The sequence below is a fragment of the Gavia stellata genome, chromosome 8, assembly GCF_030936135.1.
Source record: "Gavia stellata isolate bGavSte3 chromosome 8, bGavSte3.hap2, whole genome shotgun sequence".
Taxonomy (NCBI): domain Eukaryota; kingdom Metazoa; phylum Chordata; class Aves; order Gaviiformes; family Gaviidae; genus Gavia; species Gavia stellata.
The window spans coordinates 8,402,770-8,425,502 of NC_082601.1; the positions used below are offsets into that span (position 1 = coordinate 8,402,770).

The 22,733-nt window shown below is 39.0% G+C and overlaps 1 protein-coding gene across 1 annotated transcript in view; it reads right to left on the reverse strand.

Annotated features, from left to right (window-relative positions):
- Positions 1-493: 493 nt before the first annotated feature.
- Positions 494-22,733, reverse strand: part of MGAT5 (alpha-1,6-mannosylglycoprotein 6-beta-N-acetylglucosaminyltransferase) — a 77,540-nt gene continuing 55,300 nt past the window's right edge. Inside the window, exons 11-16 of the mRNA XM_009821602.2 lie at positions 19,312-19,461; positions 11,635-11,781; positions 7,515-7,631; positions 6,608-6,682; positions 2,617-2,774; positions 494-881 (exon numbers count right to left, since the gene is read on the reverse strand). Of these exons, the coding sequence (XP_009819904.2) occupies positions 683-881; positions 2,617-2,774; positions 6,608-6,682; positions 7,515-7,631; positions 11,635-11,781; positions 19,312-19,461 (846 nt within the window). The 3' untranslated portion in view covers positions 494-682. The remainder of the gene's footprint in view (positions 882-2,616; positions 2,775-6,607; positions 6,683-7,514; positions 7,632-11,634; positions 11,782-19,311; positions 19,462-22,733) is intronic.

Here is a 22,733-nt window from a genome sequence, read left to right on the forward strand (position 1 = left end):
TTTAGACTGCCTTCTGCAGCAGCCGTGATGCAGACAATACCTTGTTGTATACTAAGATTTAAAAAAAAAAAAAAAAAAAAAAAAGGAAAAAAGAACTGGGCCCAGATAACCCAATAACAGGGTACAGAGCTATCTTGTGATTCCGAGTTCTTGTGAAGTAAACCACTTTATAGGCATTCAAGCTAAAGCAGTACCCAAAACAGTGCACCTAGAATAAAATGTTAGTCCCTCCCCTGCACCCCCCTCCCTCAAGCACACTTTTTTCAATTTCCTACTGGAATGAAGTTGAGATCCTTTAGCTAACCATGATGGGGGATGTTCTAACTCATTAAAAAAATAGAAAACACTTCACCCAAACAACAAAAAAAGAAGTTTGATGGGTCTGGGAATTTTCTACAAACTATTCTGTGCAGTCATCTTCAAATCATTGTAGAACATGAAACTCATTTCTCTTCACAAACAGATGAAGGAATCTGAAGAGTTACACTGCAAATGTTCTTACAGGAAAAAAAGATCAGTTAGCTGTTTATTATGAACCCCTCCTCTCTTAGTAGATAATTCTGCCCAGCTATGATAGCTCTGCCTGCAGCGAAAAACCTGGACAAAAGTGCAGGAAGTAATAAGTAGCTCCTCTCAAAACTACTTACATTTTGTCCTCAACTCAAAAGAAGTTCTGCTGCTGCTATAGGCAGTCTTTACAAAGCGCAACCTGCCCCTTAATATAGTCTCTGCAGGGGCAGATTCTTCTGTGGGTTGGGTGGGATCCAGCACAGCTGAACAATAAGAGGTCACCTTGGAAAACACAGTGCTTCCTTCTTCCATCAAAAGAGGGGACCAGAATATCATTTGCAGACTCCATGGTGAGACATTCGATATTATGCCTAAAAAGCAAAGCACACGATCTAAATCACAGTGGAGTTCACGGGAGTTTGGTACAGTTTTCATCCTTCCTCACTAAAAATAAATTAAATGCTGTATTGCATCCTAAATCAAGTACATTTAGAATTGCAGATTTCCAGAACACGACTCTCATTTCTTTTCGCCTGCGCAGATTCTCTCTGCAGAGGGCAGTACAGCCTTTTCAGCTTTACTCGGTTTCGTAAAGATTAATGAAAGAAGTTAAAAAAGAAGAAAATGCTTTTGACTGTTTCCCAAAGTGTAGTATTTAAATACACCATGGATTTCTAGTAAGACAAAACCAATGAATCTGAAATCAGGATATATTCTCATTGATTTCAGCAGGGATCTCCCCCAGGCAAGCCACGCCGTGGCAGGCAGCCCTGCGTAGCTGAAGGTGGGGTCAGCCAAACCGTGAGGATGAGGTGATGCTGCTGTGTTACAGCAGAAGTTGGTCAGAGCAGGACGCACTGCTCCGAGGAACCAGCTAGCGCTAGCTAGCTGAAAAAAGAAAAATTCGAGTTGCCATTTTCTGACCACAAAGCTTAAGCATGAGGGTAGCAATTCCAGCAGAGGCTTGTTTTTCACTTATTCTGGAAACATTGGTAGCTTTCAGCATTTAACAGATTTGATATCCCCCCCCCGAATTATAATTTTGTCTAGACAGCTAGAAAAGAAGCCTGACAAAGTTTTTACATGAGCTGCTTCTGAACTCCACTGGAAATTACAACTTTTCAAACAAAATACAAAAATAAAAACCTTCCACAATTTAATTTAGCAAAAAGCGGGGATAGAAAACCTAGGAAGCAGATTCCCTAGCAGCCATTTGTTGGAGCCCAGCTTTGAGTGCTTTGTTTTCATTCTGAAAGGAACACAGACATACTGCCAAAGAGACAGCACCTGAAAGCAACATTAACTTCCTTAATGCATAGCTAGTAAGCTTTACAAATTGGTACTAATAACTCTAATGTACAAGGGTTTACAATTCTTTACCTAGGACAGTACGACAACAGGTTTGCAGAAAGAGTAATTGCTAACTGCCAATGAATAGAGATGTTTCAATATGGATGTTAATCGTGACCAAAGAGGGAGCTCAATAAATAAAAGCAACACTCTAAGTGCTGTATTTAAAATCATCTGAACAACTGATAGAAGTCACACAATGCATACAGAGTTCTCTTTCCTGCAACAAAATGCATTTCGTTTCTGACCCAGCTGACTGAGCACAGTCAGGATTAGCGTTAAGAGTCGTGCAAGTTCACTAACTCTCAGAAGGATATGGCAAAAACTATGGAATAGGGCACCTGCTCAGCCAAGGCTGCAAAGGGTCCATCCAAACACGATTACAGTTCTGGCATCCGCGATCCCTGAAGCACAAGCGCCTTTGCTCAGTGCAAGCAACCCAACAAAGGGCACTGTATGGTGCATGCACATAGGAGATGGAGGGGGGAAGGAAGAGGTGTAAGTTTTTGGCTTCCTGTACTCCTCACTGCAAAACCACATGCTACGTGGAATGGTACTCTCAACACAGCAGCAACTTCTACCATCCACTGCTACAAAGGACTGACAGCTAACCTCACCGCTTGCTGCTGCCAAACAGACAGTACTTCTCTCCCCACCTTCCCTTCTCACGGAATTCGTACACTAATCTTCACGTGTGGCAAAAGACAGTGCAACAAAAAGAGACCAAATAATATGTTTGTGCTTTTAAGTACTTACCTAAGCAGAGCTTTGTCCTTGTTAAGATGCTGGAAGAAGGAAGGCTCACAGATGAGCTGGCTTTCCTGGCAAACTTGTTTACAGGATTTTCCAGGTTCAGCAATTTTTACTTGAAGGGCACTTAATGGGGGCCACATCACCTGCCCGTGACAGAAATCCTGCAGTGACAGATCATATTTTATTATGATGCATCCAGTCCCTTGACAGCAATTTTCTCCATTAGTAAAATAAGTGGTTATTATGACCCAAACACTCATTTTGCAGCTCATTCTGGTTGTATTAAAAACAGTAATTTAATCATATTTGAAAAGAATATTTATTTTTTTTTTAGCGTGAGGGAATTATCACCTTTGATTGCTACTTGAAATGTGGTAGTATCATTCTTACCAAAGAAGCGTCTTCCCTACCTTTACCTTTTTTAATTTATCATAAGCAACTCTAGCTAGTCTCTTTACTGCCATACATCCAACCCCCTTTTCTCAGTGACTCCTGTTTCACTAACTCGGTGCTAGCAGAACTATTTGCGTTAACAGCACAAATATCGGGAGGAAGTTCTAGTGAGAAATGTCTCAAGTGGCCCTGTAGGTGAGAAATGTCTCAAGTGGCCCACATGGAGAGCCATCTGGAAAGGATCAGGGGACTCACAGCACTATGGAGTGAGCTGAACTCATAAAAGACTGAAGATTTCTATAAAGCAACCAGGATTCAAAGAGTTTGTTTGCTCTTCTTGGTTGATCTGCTAGTAAAAGTGCTCTCCCAACACTCAAAAAAGTTGGCTATAAATAATGCATGCAGTCAAGTGTCACCACAGCGGAAACAGGGAAGGAAGAAGAAGAAACGGTATCTAACCACACCTGGTAGCAAAAACTATTCAAAGACAAGTTCTTAACATCTTGACATTTAAAATGTGAAAAAGCAAAGAGAAAATTTTAATCACTGGTTTTATATAACATTCCATGATTCATTCTCAATTCCATTTGAGAACTCTCATCAAAAGGTGATAAAAAAATCTGGGCCCAGTCCATCATGGTTTGCTTTCTCGTGACAAAACTAGTACTTGTATGAACAGGTCCCACACCGTGACCCAAAACTTAAAAAGGCTGAACTGCTGGAAATTGTAATGAAGCTAAGACCCTAAATCATTTATCAGTTCTCAGTATCAGTTTGGTGGGTTTTTCCTGTTTAGATTTCCTCTGCTGAAGGAGGACATTTTCATACTCCCAGGTCTAACCATATTTAATATTATACAGTAATGAATCACAGAATATCCTGAGTTGGAAGGGAGCCACGAAGATCATAGAGTCCAACTCCTGACTCCACACAGGGCAACCCAAAAGCTAAACCATGTATCTAAGAGCGTTGTCCAAACGCTTCTTGAACACGGACAGACTTGAGGCCATGACCACTTCCCTGTGGAGCTTATTCCAGTGCTTGACCACCCTCTCAGTGAAGAGCTTTTTCCCAATATCCATTCTGAACTTCCCCTGATGCAGCTCTAAGCCATTCCCTCATGCTCTATTCAAAAAAACCAAATAATTTTAGAGCATATTTATGGCAGAATAATTTTAAGAGCATCTAAAAATCAGGTTAAAAATAGATGGTTGGAGGTACTTTTTAATGAGGTTGTTTCAAAAAGGTCATTTTGCTATTTGGACTTAAGTGCCCTGCTTATTCTGTCCTTTTAGAAATCAATATTTAAAATACTAGATGCAGGAAGAAATCTATATAGGTTCAAAATTCAATCCAATACTGTAATATATACTGTAATATATACTGTAAAATACTGTAAGATATACAAATGCAGCATATACAATATAATACTGTAATACTGGATTGGATTCACAGCTAGTGCAGGCAGAAGACAAAGTTTTTCAAATCACTTGTGAGGCTTCATCATTTGCTGGGGGCTTCAGCTCTTAACATCTCTTAGTTGAAAATTTTTCCCCAAAACTGGGCACAGCCTCCCGTCTCTGGTCCATAGCTTGGTGGGAAGCCTTCCTCAGCTTATGCCACCTTGAAGTACATCACCTTCACAGGTACCAGCACACAGGGCTGTGCTTCAGTTTGCTCTCGGGCTAGTTTCCCTACCAACCATTAAAAGCAACCTAAATTTGGTACGTTCACCCCAGCCTATCTTGCCCCACAACCCTACATGCATAAGGGTAAAATAAAGAAAAGATGTTATGTAAAACAGAGGGTTAAGCTTCACCAGAGACTGCGTTTATGTTTGTTTTACCTATAACAACAATTTCAAGGTGAGAGAGGCTTAGCCCTGCTGTCAAAGGAGGTGTCCTCCTCCCTCCAGCTTTTCCTGCTCTTGGCTGAATGTTCTCACCCCACTCCCTTTGTCAAGCTCCGGTGCTCAGCTGACCCTCTGCTGAGCCAAGTCAGTTTGCTAACCTAGTAGAGCCCTGCCAGAAACATTTTCTGCTGGGTTACCAAGTACTCCGCTTGACCACATCTTTCAAAGTCAACACGTCTGTTCCATCAGCCCAGCATGCCTCATCCAACAGCTCCCAAGTTTGCAACAGGGAATCCCGCAGCTGCTTCAGCTGCAGTTACCTGGCTGCTCCTTTGATGGCAGTGCCAATTTAAGCAGTCCCACCCTTTGGTTCCCACCCTACGCTGCCACTTCGCAGAGCTGACACAACTGTTTGTGCAGCCACAAAGCAACCAGGCTCAAGGGATGGATTCAGCAGATGGCACAGAGGCACCTAACAGCCACGCTGGGCCGCTGGCAGGGGCAGCGCACTGGCAGGAAGGAGTAGCTTGGCGTGAAAGCTCGTTTAATCCAGCTGGAAGTGGCACTGCTAAACATGAAACCACAGCTCACAGTAGTTCTCTTACTTCCGACCCTAAAGACCTTCAGCCCACTCTTCAAAATAAGGTCTCAACCTCTATTTTTGCTTCATCTGACATGTTAATCAAGCACCGTGGTAAGCACATGCAGCTAATAATGATGCTTGAGCATCCTGGGGGCTGTGAAACAATAATGGCTTTTGACAATTAGTCAAAGCAATGAACAAAACTACAATGCTCTATTTATTTTCGAGAAGCACGCAGTAGAGGCCAGGGCTTAGCCCTTTGGGGAGGTCCAGAGGGGAGAGACAGTTTTGCCCCACAGATGCTATCTCTAGATTGTCTCTTTTTCCCCCATAGACTGAGCTCCATTTCTTCCTGTATTGACAAAACCTCTCAATTACAGCTAACTCGGGTAGAAGAATCAAAAGAAGCAGAGATACTTTTACAGGCTATGTCACCAATACAGCAGCAAAAAGCTTAAAGTGTTTATTGGCAGGAAACTGGAAATAGCTATGTTATGTTAACTACACTTCTGATCTGAAGCTTTACTACTTTCTGTAATACTGTCCTCTTTCAGAAATACAGATACAGGAGCACGTGCAGTGCTTTTGAAAGAAATCCTGGAAGTTAATTGGCATAACAGAGACACAGGTTATTCCTATCTCTCTTCTGCAGCAGCCAGAAACAAAAGGCAGAGCTGGCCATTGCAACAGATCCGGCCTTGGGCAGAAGTCCAAGCAAACATATGGTTTCTAGAAATCAGGATCCCAAGTAAATCTCTGCAGTTTATTACTCCAACTCAATACCTTCTGCTGCTCTCCGCTGGCAAAAATGCATGGGGACCAAAAGCCCTTTAAGTAGCTGGTTTCCAAACCATTTAAAGCTTTATCGATTGAAACTAAATACTTGAAAAATCCACCCAGAGGCTTTAGCCTAAGTGCAATTCTACCACAAATGTATCTCTATATTTACATGATACTTCACGATCCAAAGGTTTTTTGTGTGTATGCAGTTAAAGAAGTCACACATACACTGAAAAATTACTTTGCCTTTCTGCTTTGATATAACACCAAGGACTGCACAGCTACTATTTCTATTTAAACAGCAACAACACTGAGAAGCTTTAAAATGGAGAGTCCTCCCTTTCCAACACAAAACAAAAAGCGTCAACCACAATAAAAGTTCATACCTGTCTTTCAATAAACGCATTCATTCTCTGAAGCATTCCCTCACATGTAAATTCATAGGGCAAGTAAGGGTCAATCTGTGGAAACACAGTGCGTTAAGGTTAGAAGGTTTTTTGTTTAAATGAACTTTGTGGTGCGCTGTGTGGTAGCAACTTGCATTCCAAATACTACATAATAGCTTAAGTAGCAACAATAAATGCAAATAAACTCATTAACAAATCACAATTTCACAAAACCATCAGCAGTTTAAGCTGATTTTTGCTACTTTGTAACGGCAATAGAAGTTGCTCAGTAATTATCTTTAAGGAAACTCAGGGTATACTGCAAAGTAATAGATATAAAGCCAGCCTGAGCCCCTAAGGGATTCCAGAGCTCCTGTTTTAACTAAGTTTAAGTTCTGGATTTGAAGTGAAAAAGAAAACATTATGACAAAAAAGAATGTGATACCTTTGAAAATTACTTCAAGCTTCCCGCCCCCCCCGCTTGAAGTGCCCTCATTACAATTCCATGCTGTAAGTGCAAAAGCGCTTCAGTGGTGGTTATGTCAAGGCTACAAAATCAGTCAAAAGAGTTGAGCATATATTTGGACAGCCCGCAATGCTCCAAGAATCAACAAGGAAACTTCCTCACTGAATGCACAGGAAATACAGACTGCTGTATAATTCACATAGGAAATTCAGATTTCTACACAAATTCACTCACACTCACTTTTTTCAGGTAAAAACCTGACATATCCAGTACTAAAACATGATAACCAGATACCACAGAGATGTAACAACAATTTTTTTTCCCAATATCCTACCAAAGTGCAGCACTCTGCTTTAATTAGACTAACATTAGGAAGCACTCTACACGCAGTATACAATACATCCTCAAGAGCTGATGACAAATTGAGGATACGTTTCTCACCTTTTGATTCAAAATTGATTTCACAGCCTTCTCAACTTCAGAAAGATCACTGATGTCTACAGTCCAGACATGGGGCTTCCCAATGTAAACTTCAGCGTAGGGATGCTGAGATGTCAACTGAAAGGAAGAAATTATATTGGTAAAAATTAATGTGTCAAGATATCCTTCCCTCACCCCCTCTTCATCAGACTTTTTGGATGAAATGCACTAGGATAATGCAAGAATTCAGCTAGAATCTAGCAGTCAGCGTCATTCCTTCCAAGTTATCTTTCAGATTTTCCGTGTTTAAATTTACACTGAATTTAGTTGGGAAACTGAAAATCAGATACTAATGCAGATCACAAGTAACATTTGTGCACCTCTCATTTGTGGCTTTGATCTTCATGATGACCTACATCACAGAAGACTCGATGCTTACTGAAATTACTTTTACAACGTGACCCTGCTTCCCCACAGCTCATTCACAGAGCAGCCCTGTGTTTTCACAACCCATAATTGCTACCAGTCCTGGTTAGACCCGCGTGACTGGCTTCAAGAGATGTCATCCTTGCCCTGTCTCACCTTCAGACAACATCCTGGCTCTGCCTCTCCTTCAAATTTCAAACGTTTCCAAGCTTCTGTGAGTCGTAGCTAATAAAGAATCATTTCTATCACTTAGATGAATTCTGACTCTCGCTGCTGATAGTATAAGAGTGATTTGACCTCAGGAAGAGTGTTAACTGGTATTTTGCTCACCACTTTGTCAGAAAACAAATGCAATAAATACCCAAGCAGGTAACTAAGAAAAGTTATTATTAGAGATTACTTTCAGAACTAGCAGGATGGCAGTAAAAGTAATTTTTGTGACAGGTTGCACAGGAGTGAGAATAACATGCAAATGAACACACTGAGAAGAAGCAAAAGCTGCAGAAGAGAGGGGAGTGTTTCACGCTGGCCTCAGAAGACAATTGCTTTTTAAATAAAAAAAAAAACCCTACAGGATAGATTATTCATAGACAATTTTTATACAGCTGCCTCTTTACACATGATACAAAGAAAAATCTAGTCAGTGCAAGAGACCTGAAGTAGGAAACAGCATCTGTTAGAAAGAACCTTCTCCTGCACTGGGCAGATACCGTAGTTGCTCTCTTCAAGTGAATGCAAGAAACTACTTAAAAATTTTTTTGCCTATTGCATTTTGCTTGTGGACAAGAGAAGCCAGTCTATACAGGATCAGCTAGCATCAATCTGTGCTCCGAGACCAATGCTCCAGGGCACTCTGTGCAGGCTCCCACCTTGGGCTGCCGGGCAGCGTGGTGGTGGGGCTCACGGGCGGGCTGGAAGACTGCAGCTGCTGGGCCGGTAACTCAGGATGCTTCTGCACACAGACAGCTTCCGCAGCTGCCTACATTCACTCGCAGCCCACTGCACTGTGCTTCCATCGGCATATTTTAAATTCCTCCAAAAAGTCCAATCCTTCTCAAAGACTGATGTATTCTAACCTTTTTTCAATAGTATTTCTACTGCTGCTAAACCCGTATTTACTTAAAAATTTGGGTTACCAAGATTGAGTTCCCAGGGCACCTATGTCTGGACTTTAGATGGCAGAAGCTACATTCCTATTGCTTTCAGGAACAACACAAAACCTCTATGGCACCTTTAAACATATGAACATAAAACAGTGTTTTAAATTCCACAAAGCTTTAGAAATTATGCCTCAGACCACTCTTTCTCTACCATCTCAGACCAGACGGACAAATGGCAACATTGAAGCCAGATCTGATCTGATAGACAAACAACTACACTTCTCAGACTAGTAGCTGTTTTAAGTATTAAGAGTAACTAGCATCATAATTTTATTGCACCAGTTATTCTACATCTATACTCTCAAAAAATATTATTTCCTAATACTGAAATGCTTTAATTAGCCAAGGCTTAATGTTTTAGATATTCAGGAGATACTCTCTCTGTCTATAATTAAAATCTGTAAGAAGTCTTATAAATACATTTGGAATTAATTTCTAATTCCAGGTCTTTTTTTTTTCCTTCCTAAAAGCAGAAAATGAAAGAAACCACACCCACCAAGTACACATTTCAATTAGATTTAGCATACAATGTTTTCTTTCCAGGGGTGGGGGCGTGAGGGGTGATGGCGGTGGTGGCACAGAATGGAGAAGAAATATTGGTACAAATACTGGTACAAAACAAGCTGCTTGAAGGTGATTTTTTCTTTTTTCTCCCCTGGCTCTTTCCCCCAGCGAAATCATGTCCCAAGACAAAACAACTGCTGCTCTAAAATGAAAATTGTCATTTCCAGTTTTTGTACAGAGCCTTCACTACAGGACACCATCCTGGGGGTAGAGTGGAAACAGTTAACTCCCCCCACCAATAAATGCTACCTAGAACAAGAGAGAAATAGAGACTTGCAATGGTTACTGTACAAAAATACTAAACACAGACTTTATCTTCAAACTGGTCTATGGACAATCAGTTTGCAGAACTATACAAGATTTTCTTGTTCTCCTTTAACACTTGAAAAAACTGAGAGAAGGATTTAAGGACTTCCTTAATCCCAAAGAACCAGCACACAGATTACTGGCAATCGGATCTAAATGCAGTTGTGAAAACCAGTTAGAGAAAAGGTTACTCTTAGCATAGGTCAGCAGAGCACGTGAATGCAGCAATATCCATGATGAATGTTCATTACATTATTTTGTACTAAAGCAGTCAACAGGGATTATTTTCCTGTGCAAGTCAGGTGCACAGCATTTCTTTTAGTGCTGACACATGCCAGCAGGATTTAGCATAGCATTCCAAGCACTAAAATTCCTACTAAAGAGTTAAGTGGGTCCAGATTATTTACTGAGCCTGACCAGTTACAGTGTCTGGGCACAGAACAACTGGAAACGAGACAAACAGTTGAGCGACCCACAGAAGAAAAGTTTTGAAAGGTACCAAGCCCAAGAAGAAAGTTTAAACTGACATTTTTTCCCTTATTACTATCTCCTTTGTCAGCAATGCAAGCTGTGAGAAGAGGCAAGTTTGAACTCATGCTCTGTACAAGCTGAATGTGTAACAAGCTGAAAGGCAATTACAGTCCTGAATCATAAAATCATAAGGAATTTATGTTCCTGGTCTAAAATGGGAAACTGTCTTTCGCTTATCAACTAGCTGGCGCTGCTCAGTACACAATTTATATAGCCCAAGCGTAACTTGAATTGGGAAACATGGCTGTGCAAAGTTACCATCATCTAAGTGTTACCAGAGAGCTTTCCCTTCAGATAAGTATGCAGAGAAAATACAGATGTATATACACCTATGAACAAGCCATGGTCACAGGAAAAATGCTAATGTTAGAAACGGCTACATGCCGTTGATGTAGATGCCGTAATGTATATGCCATTAAATGCTTGCAAGTGGTATAGGCTGAATTTTACCTACACCGAAGAAGAAAAATATTCCAAAGTCAGCGGCAGGATGAGAGGCTAGTTTACTTAGCCTCCTTTTTCTCTTACTAGAGTCTAAACACACTGGCTGTTTCAAAAGCTTGAGGTTTGGTTTTCCTGTTCTCTTAAAGAGTCAGTTCTCCAAATGCCTTCAATGTTTAACCACAAACACAGTGGGCTGTGACCATTAATACCTTAGCTCAACAGTGCCTTGAGCAGGTCTTTTCCAGAGAAAAAAAAAAAAAAGCCCAAAACACACACAACCACCCACAAATGCCGTTTTTATAATTTACTTAAACACCTATTTACTTCCTGCACAGTACACAGTAATGTCTGTTTCTTCAACAAAATAAAACCGCTTTCAAATGACACATCATGTATCAGATGACATGATCTGTTCCTGGTAGAACATCAGGTTTTCAAGTGAAACTTCAGTTTATGATCTATCAATAAGAATTAGCAAAATGTACTTATAGGCAAATCTAGAGGTAAAGCTTAACAGTACATTAATGAAAAATTTTGATCATCCTATAAAAATAAGGACTGATAATCCTGTCAATGGCTAAAGAAAACAACAGTTGCACACCCTTTGCAATAAACTGTGAACACATATGCAATTTTTCCTATATTGTGTTACTAAAAAGAAATTCACAATAATTTTCAACAAAGAAATCACCAGGATTGATAAAGCTTACCTCTCGGAGTGTAGGTTTGCCTTTGAAAAATTCCGTGTTTTTGCTACTTTTTGGTGGGTTAAATCTTAAATTTAGAAAAGCACATCCATTGGCAATAGCCTCTAAAGGAGCCGGCCCTTCATATGGAAATCCGAGACCAACGAACAGCTGAAAAATAGAAAACAAGGACTATCTTAATTCTTGTTCTTTACAAAAACTGAAAGCTAAGAGCTAACTTAAACAATAATGCATTCCAAATGTACCAGCCTAAAAAAAAGTCATGTTAAGAAGAAAATGGGAGAAATTCAGCAGCTCACCCGGTCCTACCCAAGCAGTAACGGAATGTCCTGTAAAACACATTTGACAATAACCTTCTGTAATGAGCTGAGGTGTTTCTTCAGGGAGCTGAGGCAACAACGGACCCTTTCAGGTTTTTTTTTTGGAAAAAAAGTCATTTGGTGGTTTGACTGGTGTTGAAATGAAACTGCTAGGGCTCCCTTGCAGATCCAGGTTTTACTGCAGCAGCCTCACAGAACAGCTACACTACTGTTTTCCCCCTCTCCCCCACATCAGCTAACCTGCTGGGTTTTCCAGTATGAGCACGCTCCTGCCAAACTGATTAAGTCTTCTAATTAAAACGGTAGATGGCAGCAAACATCAGCTGAAGACACTGTACCTAGGCAGCGAGGGCTTGCATAGGATTAAGAGGGTTCAATGCCTCCAAGGTAAATCAAAGGAGGAAAAATGCATCACAAAGCTATTCTTACATCAGCTGAGATTACAGGTGCTCTAGAAAAGGCAGTGCTTTTCTCCAATGTAAAGAAATTTAGTATTTTTTCAGCATTGTCTGGCTTTTACTTGGATCGTGACCCCTTTCCTGGCCCAAAATAATTAAACCCCCTGAATTAAATATAGGATTCTTCATCTTTATTTGAATCCTATATTTAATTCAGGGGGTTTAATGGAGAGCTGATCTTAACATTGATGCATAAACCTGTAGTCAGTATTGTCATGCACAGGCATTGCAGCATCAATCTTCTCCGACCCATGGCAACAACAGTATAAATTCTGAGTTGGCTCATTTTAAAAAGAAAGTTAACACTTCTCAGCATAGTTGAGGACATAAAATTTTCACTGCATGGAGCTGAATACTGTTATTTCAGTTTTCAATTTTCAGGTTAAAAAAGTCGCCTACTTGCGAAAAGTTTCTCAGCTTTCTTGAAGGTTTAAATCTTACAGAAAACTCTCCAGTGGCTGATAAAAAAAAGGATCTGTAAGACTAACTCCACGAAAGCTAGAGTATCTAAATTTGTGGTTTATATATGGTATAAGACACCTTACCATTCAGTCAGAAAAAATAAATACTAAATTTCATCTCAAAAGCATCTTAATTTAAAAACAGGTAATCTGTTGAAAATAATGAATTACGGACATGAAACCATTTCATGCAATCTGCACACATAATGTTATTTATTTAAACTACTCCTTAGTTCAGGCAGAAAACCAGCTGAGAACCAGCAATTAAAACCATCTGAAGTATCAATTCTCCTATGATCCTGTTTGTCTGTTATGTAGGGAATGGTGGTTTGCTTCGTTTTTCACTTTTTTAATAAACTGCTGCTGTGCACTGCTGAACAGTTCTGCGTCTGACTGGTCCGTTTATTTAGGAGGAAGCTCCATGGGAAAAGAAACATGGGTTTATGTTTTGACAGCACAGAGCATGCTGTCAACACTTAATCTATAATAAATAGCTTACCACCTGTTTCGCATTCATTTTCCAACCTTACCTCTCAGCAGCACCATACCTTTGAAGAAAGAAAGATGTGTCTGATTGCTAGAACAGTGCATGTGTGTGTGCTGCCTGTTGGCCTGCGGTTGCAGCCTGGCTCCTGGCTGCCCACAGCCCCCCCAGCTCCTTCTCTCAACCCTCCAAAAATTTTCTGTTACTCTCTGTCACATTATCTTGATCAGATCAGCTGAAATGCCCAAACTGAATTTAGATCCTGCTCCTGATAATTGCCCTTTACTAAAGTTCCTTGGTAAGGGAGCTAGTATTTTTGTATAGGATAAAGAGTAAAACTGAGGAATATTATAATTGCCTCAAGAAGGTCACATTCATTATGATTCAAAAAGCAAGTATTAGAGAACACAGGTCACTTCTGTAACTCACTCTTATGAGGCTCTAATTTGCTAATCCTTTGAATTACATGCAGCTTGTTACTTCCAGAAAGGCTAAAACAATCTGTCAAGGTAATTCCTGAAAGTACATAACAAATGCTGCAAGTCACTAATTGAACAAGGAGGAGGGGAAAAAAAAAAGTAGAAATAACAGACAATAATTTTCAGGTACCACTGAAGCAAGCATCCATCCTCAGTACAGTTAAAGCTGTGTGGAAGAAGAGGCTCTCTCACACAAAACAGTAAAGACTTAGAACACTATTTTGTGATGTAAATATACACTGTTGCCTCCACCACGTAAGGTACTGACTATGGCTTTTAGGGCGCTCTCTCAGACCGGACGCTATGTCTAGTAATACAGTCCACCCTGGAAAGGCACCTTCACCCTATGGCTGAAGATCTGTAATGCAAAACTCTACATTTCACAAAGTTGGTAACGTAACTGTGGGTACATATGGTTCAAAAATGCTACCCCTGATCTTGCTTTGTTAGCTGCAGCAGAATTGCTATGCAGAGTAGAATTGCTTTATGCCTTACTGGTTGATTAGTGCTTGAAACCATTTCATCTTCTCACCTTTCAAACATTTTTGAAAGCCAGAACCATTATTTTTCATATAGTGCTTTAAGTGGGCACACGCCACAGTAGGTTCTGTATGCTAACACCCCATATAACGAGATGATTGCCAGGAGGAGTTTACAGTGTAAAAGTCTATCTAAGGGAGATAACAGCAAATAAACACAGATGTAAAATGATCACGATAATAGCGGTGTGGGTTTTTTTAAAACACATTTCCTTGTTTGCAAGGTCTGCTACCCAGGTGTGTCTGTGGCTGTAGGTCTGCATGAATCAAAAAAGGGAATTCGTATCTGCAATCTCACTTGCCCAACTTGAGTAAAGCAGGTGTTGAAACCCTTAAGCAGGAATACTTTGGTTTTCGTAAGAAAGGCTCCTCGGGAACCTTCTCTGCCTTTGCAGTGAACTGAACCCCTGGTTTGGAATTTCAGGCTTTTGAGTTGGCCACCCAGCATCTGACCAGCCAAGATACCATTCTTTTCTGATTATAATGTAAGCAGTCCTTTCATGGCGTAGTAGCTAAGTGGAAACTCTTCTGAGATGAAAAGTGCTTCACAACCACTCCCATGAAAAAACAGTGTGGTTTTGTTTTATTTTTTGGAAACCATATTTTCAGTTGACACTAAGCAATTTATTTGTGGAGTTTACAGCACCAGATCGGACTATGATTAAAATGAGTACTTGAACAAACAGTCTTTCTAAATTATAGCCAAGAGTATAAAATGAGGAGTGAATGTTTTACTTCACTGACTGTAATTCTGTCTAGCTGACTATTTAAGAGAAAAATGTCATATTCCAGAGAATAAATGCTATAGTTCCATAAACAGGAGTGTTTATCTTCTCCTCTTCCCTTTCTAACATTACTGCACTTTATCTAATTTATTCTGTTGGGTTGGTAGGTTTATCACCACTTTTGTATGCCTCCTTACCAAACTTATATATTCTCTTCTGAACTACAGAAAAAGAAGTGTAGCAAAGGCTGTTGTTAACTATCTTGTTATATTTTTCTCATGAATATAAAATACTTTCTGGAAAAGTCAATCCTTTCGTGATTGAAACAACTTTAGAATAGAATCACTAGTTAAATGTATTTTCAGCTGATTTTGTGAAATATGTGGAAGTAAAAAATATATTATTTCATAAGAGGCAATATGAAAAAAAAGAAGTTTGTTTTCCTAGTTCTGCTTATGCAACATTGCAATAGGATTTTTCCCAAACTGTCTGAACAGGGTGTTGCTCCTACTTATTAATCACCATTCAGAAACTGTAAATTCCACTTACTAAAAGCATTTAGATTCCCTCAAAAATTCACAGCGACTCCAAGTAAAAAGTTGCATCTGAAACTTTCTCTAAAGGAGGAATATTTTTCAAGAATTCAGTACTGGTTCTTCCAAGACAGTCTGGTCCAACTCCTCCAGCTGCCCACTTGGCAAGGAGCCACGTAAGTTGGCAGGAAGGCTGCCAGCTCGCCTACCCTATTTTCCTCTGATGTGATGAATGGCTTTACATCTTCTCATTAGGAGCTGTTGACATGTCTCGTTTTTGTCGTGCACTACACAGCTGAACTAGCCATGATGAATCTCAAACAGCCCCCTCCTGCTTGGAAAATGCACTTATTCTGAAACGCGTTGCTTTATAATATACACCAGAATGAAATGGCAGCTGCATGCTTTTGAGAACGACTGTGTCCTATACCAACTACTGCAGAGACCAAATACATTTTGGGAATGCAAAGCTCTCATCAAGAACCATGACTGAGCCGTCACCTATTGGTATTTTGCTGTCTAAGGGCAAAACGAAGCAGTGCATCATAAACTGACACTTCTAAGTACACTGGACTGTGTGATTTGTTAAAATACTATTTAGCTCTGACTTTCTGAAAAGAAAGCTGACCTAACAAAAACTTGCTACCACAATGTTGAAATCACAAGCAATGAAAGACAATCCTTGCCCTTGGGTCTGAAAACGTATGTTTAGAAACAGAAAAATCTGAAAGTTTCTGGAAGCTTAAAGACAAAGTTTGTTGCTTGGAGACAGCAAACAGCAGGCCTAGATGGTTCAAGTGAGCATTGTACCGACAGATGTTACCATGCCTGAGTTACAGCTCCGATTATTCACATACTTTCAGCACACTGATTGTCTAGTGACAAAACCCCGTATCTAAATTCATTATGGGGCTCTGGTCACGTTGCCTAGTGATTAAAGTGATTACGATTAAAAAGTGTCCTTGAACATCACTGGATGCATGTGCATGCATACATGACTCCTCATGGTACAAAGCTCCCATTCAGGTCAGCTTGATTTTGATGGAAAACCAGCACTTATTTTAGCAATTCAAGCCATGATCCATTTGATATAAACACAATTGATCCATACATGCAGCAGATGGCCAGAAGAGACAGGTGAGTGGTGGTTTATGCTAAGCTATGTTAAAGTATTGTCTCTTAAGAGATATCAAAACCTGAAACTGAATGCACAGGCAACAAGATGACTTAGAGCAAGTATGTCTGTTGATCAACACTGAGAGGCAACCATATGCTAAAGCAGAACAGCCAGTGTACCTATGAGATACTAAATATCATCTAGCAAAAAACCCCAACACAAAAACCAACCCCCCGATCCACCTCCAACTGAAAAAGTCCACACAAATTACATGGTGAAACTCAGTTTCCACTTTCAATTTCAGGATGCTGCTGGTTTACTTTTTCTGTTAAGCTAGATATATTGGAACAAGTAAGTATTAAACAGGAATAATAACGGAAATTCATGATGCAGTAAGCTAGATTTCATTTCATTTTGTTGCAACATCAGAAATACTACTGTCAGGCAAATGGGAGTGAAATGTAAGTATTAGGAGAAGCAGATGGACTCTTAACTGCTTATCAGCAGGTCAAAGTTTTGTAAGCCTGGCTGCATCATAAATAATTTCCTTACAAGGAAAACAGCTTTTGTCATTTCCAAATCTGCTAACAAAAGTTCAGAAAAGCCATATGAAAATATTGTTTGCAGATGTTAAAAAAAAAAAAATTAGTTTAAGAAAGATTGTATCTAAATCAAAACGTGATAAAACACTGGCTTCCCGATACAGGGTTCTTAAACACATTGATGTGTTTCTCAGTGCCTTCTACTAAGAAATGCTGCAAATTCTCAAAGGATTTTCCCCAACATTTGGAAGAAAAGAACAACAAAAGAACACCAATGCACAACAATAGTATAGAAAAATCATTAAAATCCAAAATGCTTGTAGGACTCTGAAAACAGTGCGGTGTAGATCCATGTTTTTCACAAGAATACCATCTGTGAAAAATAAGCAACTTACTGGTCTCAGGAGCACTTCACAAACACAAGATAGTATCTTCCATCTGATATTGCGACTACTAGTCAAAAACTGAGTGAAACCAGTCTGGCTACTTCCTGTGTCGCAAAACCCATATAACTGCACTGTGCTGAGCTGCATAATATGTATGTATCAACTTGAATTTGTCCTAAATCGAATGTGTCCTTACATTGCATCTTAGAGCACATCAAATATAACCAATAGCGAGATAAGCTATCTACTTAATATTGAAACTCAAGCTTTTTAGTGTAATACGTGTAAGTTGGCTGATAAAGAATCAGAGGAAGACTTACTCAAACATTATTATTATGAATGTACTTTGTAAATTATAAGGACTTCAGTAATTCTAAAGGAAGTCCATTAGCTTATTTTACTATTCCAGTGAATAGAACACTTTTTTTTTCCCCCCAGAAAGAAGTCACTGTTTGTGCTTGGGGTTATTACAATGTCAATATTCTTCCCACGTTAGTACTATGATTAACACAGTGATTTCATACTCCACACGGGCAAAAGCTGTGTAATCTCAGTATTATCTATGATGGAAGTAAATGTTGACTTTCTAATCTGCAACATTATGTGTATCTGTATGCATCAAGCACATACACACAGTGGTTGCCTTTAAAAAGTCATAATTTGCCAACAGCTGTCACACAGAGATGTCAAATTACCATCATTTTCCCAAATATTTCAAAAAGGAGATCTCTGCAGTTGTGTGGGAAGCCTGGGAGGTGCTTGCTTTTTTCTTTTCTTTTTTTTTAATAGATTATTCTGTAGAAGTGCACAGCAAGAAACTATCAACAACAGGGAGTAAGTGGTGCAGTTCCACACATTTTGCTAAATTTAAACACAAAAACCACTTCTTTCACCAACTGAAAGTTAAACATCCTATTTAAATGTAATCTACTAAAGTGTTTTAATGTTGTAAAGTGCCACAAAGATTATGGGAATGGCACAGAAAACCCCACAAGGCATTCTAACTATGGGGACAAAAGTTTATTTCTTTCAATGTATATACTGTCCCTTATCTTGAGTTCCCTTCGCTATGGGGCCACAGGCAAAGCACACCACAAAAAGCACGCTCTTTTGCTTGCTCTCTCTGCACAACTGAAGCAGAGGAAGGAACTGAATGGCGAATGAAGTGCTTGCATTTCTTCTTTTCTCCCCCAGAGTTGGGTCGCTCTAGGTTAAAGTCATTGGTAGGGCAGAGCAAGCATGCCTACTGTACAGCTTTCAGCTATTACCTAACTTTCACATCAGGGATGTAAAACAAAGCATATTCTTAGCTGATAATCTCCTTCAGCTGAATATCACATTTAAGAAAATTAAAAATGTATTTATCTATGTTTCTGAAGCTGGTTGTAAAATGCGTCTGTGACTGTAGGTTGTCGTCCCAATTTTCTAATATTAGCTGTCAATCCACAAAACATGGACGTGATGAAAAAGGTATTCTTAGCACAGAGAAGACAACTTAAGCTCCTTTACATTTGGTCATTTATTTTTCCAATGCTTTTAAATCAGGAGCTCAATCGTAGGAGGTGAAATACATGCACTTCAGATACTGTCTATCTGTAGCTATTTTTGCCACTACTCCCCCTCTTGACAAACTTACTTTGGTTTCTCTCAGTAGAAACTGCAAATCCCGCCCACTGAGTATACCATGGTTTTTTACGTAGCCAGGAATATAAATAGTGCTTGTTCCGTGAACAGTTCCATGGACTTCCATATAGGTGTGGATGATGTCCAGATAAGCCTTCTTATCCTGTAATAGCAACAATAAAATACTTTCAGTCTTCACACATTTCAAGCAGTACTGTTCAATTAGAGGTAGTTTTTATCTCCTGTACCACAAAAGCCAGAACGAGAAGAATTTCACTCATTCTTACATGATTTCTATAATATTTGATATTTCATTACATTATTAATTTTGTTTTCTACTAGATTGGAAGAAAACTGCAGCTTTTTTATTCATAGTATAGGTATAAATAAATCATTACCAAGGTCCTATTAATTTCTAATTGGACAAAAAAACAGGTCACCATCAGATAGCTATAATCTCAGCATGCCTAAACAATACTTGGCCTAAAAATCCTAAGAAACTCATTTTGAAATACCAAATTTTCACTCTGTTTTTGTCAGAGATGAAAATAATTAGCTATTGTTTATCTTCTTTGTAAAGAAAAGGGTGAATCTCACCTTAGTAAGATGCAGTCTTGCCAACTGAATACACATCTTTATCTAAATACCTAGTATCTCAGTCCCGTGAGATACCTACAAATATTCCACTTATCTAAAGTTTTAAAGGCATTTTGGAAAAGACCCAGAGAAGAATAATGGCTTTAGTGTTGCATTAAAAAAAAAATAAAAATAGTACACCATCCTAGTTTGCAAACAAGAATTACTTTAATGTTCAATGCCATATGTTTTTTGAGTTTTAAAGACTACTAGCATTCCAAAAGCAATTAGCTGTAGCCTGTATTTACAGCCAGTATGCAGCACAGATCAGAGAGACTTTCCCTCAATATTTGCACATAGTCTTAGTAATAGTTCTAAAATCAGGCAACAAGTTTCTGTACTTCTTGGCAGCAAGAGAATTTTTAAGAATTCTACTTTCACTCACTCTTTTTGTCATGTAAATTCTGTCCACCGTTCCTCCACAGCCCTGTGTGAAAGCTGGCCAACAGTTTTACTGAAGTTCATTCAAAGGGCAAGTAGACTGGTGAAAATCCTGTCTTTTCAAATCTTGAAGGAGCAATAAAGTGTCAGGCCTAGGTGAATGAACACTATCACTTCTTAAAACTTCCCTGCTAAATTATTTGTTGGTATACATCCAAATACGCAGGGTATTTACTGTCACATAACAACTGGATTCTAGCTTTAGCTTGCTCTACTGGTGATACTGTTTGTGATGAAGTAGATTGCCTGCCTCATTATCAAATCGTCCTGTTCTGGTAGCGATGCCAAGGTTGCACTAATCAGGCAATGTCCTGGGCTAACTATTATATAAAAGCCAACAAATGGAGATGAATGTGCTTTCTTGTTTGATGTTGTTGCTGTTATTGTTAATTAACACAAATCATTTAAAAAACTAAAAGCTTGCTCTGTTTTTATTTTTCTTGTTACTTCAAATTTTAATTAGTCTACAAATAATGGGAGGAACATGTCTTTCAAAGTGAAGTAGCATAATTAGAAACTGTTGAGAAGCTCATATACTTTGTTCAGAGAAAAGCCATTGGAGAACTTTTTCTTTGCAAATGTCCAGGAGAAATATAAGTGGAGTAACCTGGTCTTGTTTCCAGAATGCATCAGTGGTCTGTTGCTAGAGGCACACCTTAATTCTGCCTGCCTGGCTTTTAGTACGAACAGAGCCTGTGAGTTATGGTTTAGTGTTCTGAATGGGAAGAGAAGGCAATGAAACACAGGTACTACTGACATGATCTGCCTACAGTAAGAACACTAACGCACATGCCTCAGATTTTATTGGCCCATATCATACAAACTGATGACATGAATACATTCTATCTCAAGAAAAATATGAGAAGCAAGCAGCTAGAAAGAACAAAACCAGGATTACCTAAAATTGCACTTACTTATTTTAACTATTTCAGCAACAATTTTACAAACCTCTTACAGAACATTTAGCTGCTCTAAAATAAAATATTTGACATTAAAATTATTTAGTCTTTACAATCTTTCTAATGGTTCCTGAGGAACTGCATTATTGACTGTAGGACTGTAGAAGATTTTATAGAGGTTCAAAAAGCCATTATGGAAGAAAAATCCATGAATCATTATTGAACAGAGAGACACAATTTTTGCCCAAAGTCGTCCATGAACCACTTGTCTCTGGTGGCTGTGAAACACGCCTGATTTCACATTTTTCCTTACACATCAAGTTTTAGCTATTTTTGGAGTCAGAATACTGGACTAGATAAATCTTTGATTTGAACTGGCCTTGCTGCCATCTTATTACTAGCTCATTTTCAACGATGAATGTAAAATGGACCAAAAGAAATGTAACATTTTCACATGTCTCCTGTTTATATGTGATGCCAATAAAAACCTAGTGGGATTCTGAGAAGCATCTGTGAAGTTCATTGCTTGAATTCTGCTGGAAACACTCTGATACATACAATGGACCTTGAATTTAGCCCAAAGTATTCCCCAAATCATCTTGTTAATAACAAAGTGAATCTTCCTACTATATCCATGTGCTGTCATCTGTACAAATACCAGCACTTGATGACTACAAAACAGGGAATACAGGAAAAAAAAAGAGCATACTAAGATAGGATGAAACGAACAGGCTTCCATACTGTATTTACAGTACTGTTTTTTGGGGGCAGAGGGAGGGGTTTTACTTAAACCCTTAAAGTTACAAAACCATGTAATAAAATATTACTAACAAATTCAAATTAACTGAGCAGACATACAAATTATATTTAAAATTAATATATAACCTATCAATACAATTTAGGAAGACAATGCAAAAGCAGTGATAAAATCAGCATGTTTAAGCATCTCTGCAAGTGCAAACACAACTCTAAATTAACTACCCATAACCTTAATTGGGAACATTACTTAACCATATGACTGACTGCTTTCCTGACTCAGAGTCTAAAAGCACAGATAAAACATCTAGTATCCCAAACCGCATCAGTTCTTCCATCCATAATATTTAGAAAAATAATGGACTTCTAAATGGTGTCGCTGGGTTTCCACTTCCACAAGATAGGGTAACTACTGTAGACCGCACTGTAGAGTCCATAGAAATGAATTTTCCTCACAAAGGAATCTTATAGACAGATAGGCATAAGTAAAGGGATCAATAGGTAAAAATTTTATGAATTCGTTTTCAAATCACAACAGTAAAAACATGAAAAACCAACACACACAAGCTGGGAAAAATCTTTCATCCCCCAAAGGGCAACCCTCTTTCTTTTAATCAAATGAAATTTTTAAAGAACAGCTGGAACAGAGAGCAGCATCTTCCCTTTGTTCCCTGTACGTAAAACACTTGTTCTTATTTTTTCC